Raw genomic sequence first — 3,404 nt, forward strand, 5'->3', positions numbered from 1 at the left:
CCTGTCGCGTCCCTGTCATCCATCACGCAGCCTTTCTACCATGTTCTTCACCTAGTTGGGCAGCACAGTTTATAGTCCCGAAATCCCTTGCAACTGCCTGGATTTCTAACACTGTCCTACTTCCATATAGTCATCGTGTAGGGGCAGGATCCCCTGTATACAACTTCAACCTAGTTCCATTTACTTTTCATAGGAATGGTTCTCCATTCAGCTTCTTGAGCTAGACTGCGCCACCATCTATGATCTCCTTAATAACATATGGTCCCAACCAATGCATTTGAAACTTTCCTGGGAACTTCGTGAACTTGCTATCATATAACATCGCCAAATCATCTACCTTGAACATGTGCAACTTAATATTCCGATGATGCCATGTTTTCTCGCGTTCCTTTTACACTTGCTAGTGAAATCCTGTAAGGAAGCTGTCTTATTCTAAATCCATGATCTGCACGAGCCGTTCCTCCATGGTCTCACGGTATGCCATCTTAGTCAATTTTGCAATCTGTAAACTTGGCACAATATACTCCATCCACATTTCTGCTTCAATTCCATAGGCCAACCTGAATGGCGTTTGTCTTGTCAACTTCTTGTAGGTCGCCCTATAAGCCCATAACACTACAGGTACGAGCATGTCCTAGTCAATACTCTGTGCATTCCATACCTTTGTCAATGCATGCTCCAAAATCTTATTAAAATCTTCCACTGTTCCATTCACCTGTGGGTGATAGGGCGTGCTCTTTCGATGATATACCTACAATTCTTCTAACATCGCGCAGATCGTGTCATTCAAAAAATGTGTATCCCTATCGCTCATCAAAATTTTAGGGCATCCCAACCATGTTAAGACATATTCTAACAAAAACTTTGCAGCAGTGGCCGCTGTACAAGCCTTCACTGGTTGCGCTTTCGCCCATCTAGTTAAATACTTTTTTGCGGTAATAATATACTGCATACTCGTCTTCTTTCCTGGTGGTTGTATAGGACCTATAAAGTCAATGGCACATTTATCAAATACCTGTAACGAAACTTGAGGATGTAAAGGAAATTCATCCCTTCGTGAAGGTTTCCCCTTCCTTTGGCAAGCATTGCACGCCTTGTCGTATGCCTTAGAATCCTTGTGTAATGTTGGCCACCATAACCCAGCATGAAAAAGCTTTTGCATAGTCGCCTTCCATGCATAGTGGCCTCCTACCACTCCTCCATGAGCTTCATCTAGGATACTAGTGCATTCAAACTTTGGAACATACCTACGCAATATCTCATATGATCCCATATTATATAAATGACCCACAATTACTAAAAAATCCACAGCACGAACTACCAACTCCTTCTTTTGTTGAGTGGAATAACCTTCCGGAGTTGTTCCCGTCATTAAGAACTAAATAATATAAGCAAAATGATTGTTTGTGGCACGTACTGCAAGGAGCTACATGCCTAGCAGTGCTTCTCCAAACTACTTGGTTCCTCACTTGTTTCAATCCTTGATAGATGGTCTGGGCCTGCATTCAGCCTTCTAGTCTTTTATAATCACCTCAAAGTCATACACCTGGAGAAATAGCAACCATCAGAAAATATTCCCTCCCAACATAGGCTTATTGACTAGTTACTTTTAGCACGAAGTGATGTATATACATTTTAAAGTGTCAGCCTAACAAATAATGTAGGAATTTCTAAAGTGCGTAGACCATCGCCAACCCTTCACGCTTTGTAGTAGAGTAATTCTTCTTAGCTTTGGATAACTTCTTGCTCACGAAAGCTATCAGATGGTCAATTTATCCTTCACCTTCCTGTGTTAATACAACTCCTAGTGCAATACAAGATGCATCAACATGCACATTAAACTCTTTTTTCCAATCAGTAAATACCAAAATAGGTGCGATCACCATTTTCTCCTTCAAGACATCTAAGCTACGCTGACAGTCATCATCCTAGGAAAACATCGCATCCTTCTTTAATAATTTTTCCATCGGGCGTTATCTGGGCATACACCGTGATAAACTTTCGGTAGTACCCAGTGTGTTCCAATGTTGCGCACAATTGTTTCACATTCCTAGGTGCTTCCAAGTTCACAATTACAACGATATTCACAGGGTCCACAATCAATCCTTGCTTATAGGAAACATGGCTAAGAAAAATCCCAAAAGGCACATAGAATATACATTTATTTATGTTTAGCACAATCTGATACCTTCAACATGTATCCAGCATGAGGCGCAGACTTGCAACATGGTGCTTCACCAACTCAAACACGGTCCAATCATCAAAATATACTTCCAGAAATTTATGAATCAATTCTTTGAACAACACGATCACTACTCGGGAAAATATTGCAGGCACGTTCTTCAATCTGAATGACATAACTATATATTTGAAGAAACCCCACTCGGTCATGAAGGTTGTTTTTCTTCGATCCTCCAATGCGATCTTTGTTTGATGACAACCCAAAAACCCATTAGTAAATGAATATGCCTCCTATTCGCCAACATTCTCTAATACTTTGTTCGTAAACGGTGTCGGAAATAGATCATGCACACAAGAGTCATTTAGCTTCTGCAGATCTACACATATACGGATCTCGCCCTTTTGTTTCTTTTCTTGGACCACCATTAGGCTTAGCCAATCTAATTCTTCTACAGGTTGAATGATACCAGCTTCTAGCATTTTATCTAGTTATAGGCACACCTTCTCCTTATACTTTGGATTCAGTCGATAAGGTCGTTGCTTAATAGGCTTCGCATTCTGTTTCAATGTAATCTTCATAATGCCTAAATCTTGAAAAATCCCTTCCAAATCTGAGAACTTTGTGGGGAATAAGTCTTGGTACTCGCGCAACAACTCAAATACCTTATCAACCATATATTTGTCCCAATAATCTCCTATATTCATGAACCTAGGTTCTTCTTTAGATCCAATGTTTACCTGTCAATTTTTCAATAGTTTTGATATATCCGGGTTCGCCACCTTCAGTCCTTCGACTTCGCCTTGTCCTTTAGTTTAAGGAATAGTAATATTAAATGGTAGTATTACGAGGACCATCCTTTTCCTCAGCAATCACATTATAGCATTCCAGTGCATGGTGCAGTTGCGTACTCCAATCTGGCTGAGTCCATTCTACCTGTTCCTTCGAAATTTTGAATAAATATGCTTTTACTTATGGCAACGCTTCATCAATACTATCAAAGCCATCTTCAAATATGAAGGTTTACAAAAAAATCTCTCTTAAAATGTCGCATTCAACAGTTCCATGGTGAAGCTCTGTTTCCAAATACCAGTTCATTGGGATCGTATCTATCATAGTACAAAATATATGCACCCATTTCAGTTGTGGTTATGTTCCCCAAGCCTTAGTCCATCATGCTAAATGATCACATAGATCATCCTTCCCACTATATTTTTCTGTCATT

General features: G+C 40.0%; 1 protein-coding gene across 1 annotated transcript; it reads right to left on the bottom strand.

The window, feature by feature from the left end:
- Nucleotides 1-427: 427 nt before the first annotated feature.
- On the bottom strand, nt 428-1,372 carry LOC149159708 (uncharacterized). The gene is made up of 2 exons (XM_089434392.1): nt 756-1,372; nt 428-599 (listed from the first exon to the last, which is right to left on the bottom strand). The coding sequence occupies exons 1-2, from the start codon at nt 1,370-1,372 to the stop codon at nt 428-430; spliced, it is 789 nt and encodes a 262-aa protein (XP_089290518.1).
- Between the last annotated feature and the right edge of the window lie 2,032 nt (nt 1,373-3,404).

The sequence above is a fragment of the Pinus tabuliformis genome, chromosome 5_2, assembly GCF_031772625.1.
Source record: "Pinus tabuliformis cultivar Carrire ecotype Pingquan chromosome 5_2, CPIR1, whole genome shotgun sequence".
NCBI classification, from domain to species: domain Eukaryota; kingdom Viridiplantae; phylum Streptophyta; class Pinopsida; order Pinales; family Pinaceae; genus Pinus; species Pinus tabuliformis.

Coding starts and splice junctions, on each gene's coding strand:
- LOC149159708 (XM_089434392.1), bottom strand. CDS start 1,372: ATGACGGGAACAACTCCGGAAGGTTATTCCACTCAACAAAAGAAGGAG. Junction 600..755: donor TGCGCGATGTTAGAAGAATT/GTAGGTATATCA, acceptor ATGGGCTTATAG/GGCGACCTACAAGAAGTTGA.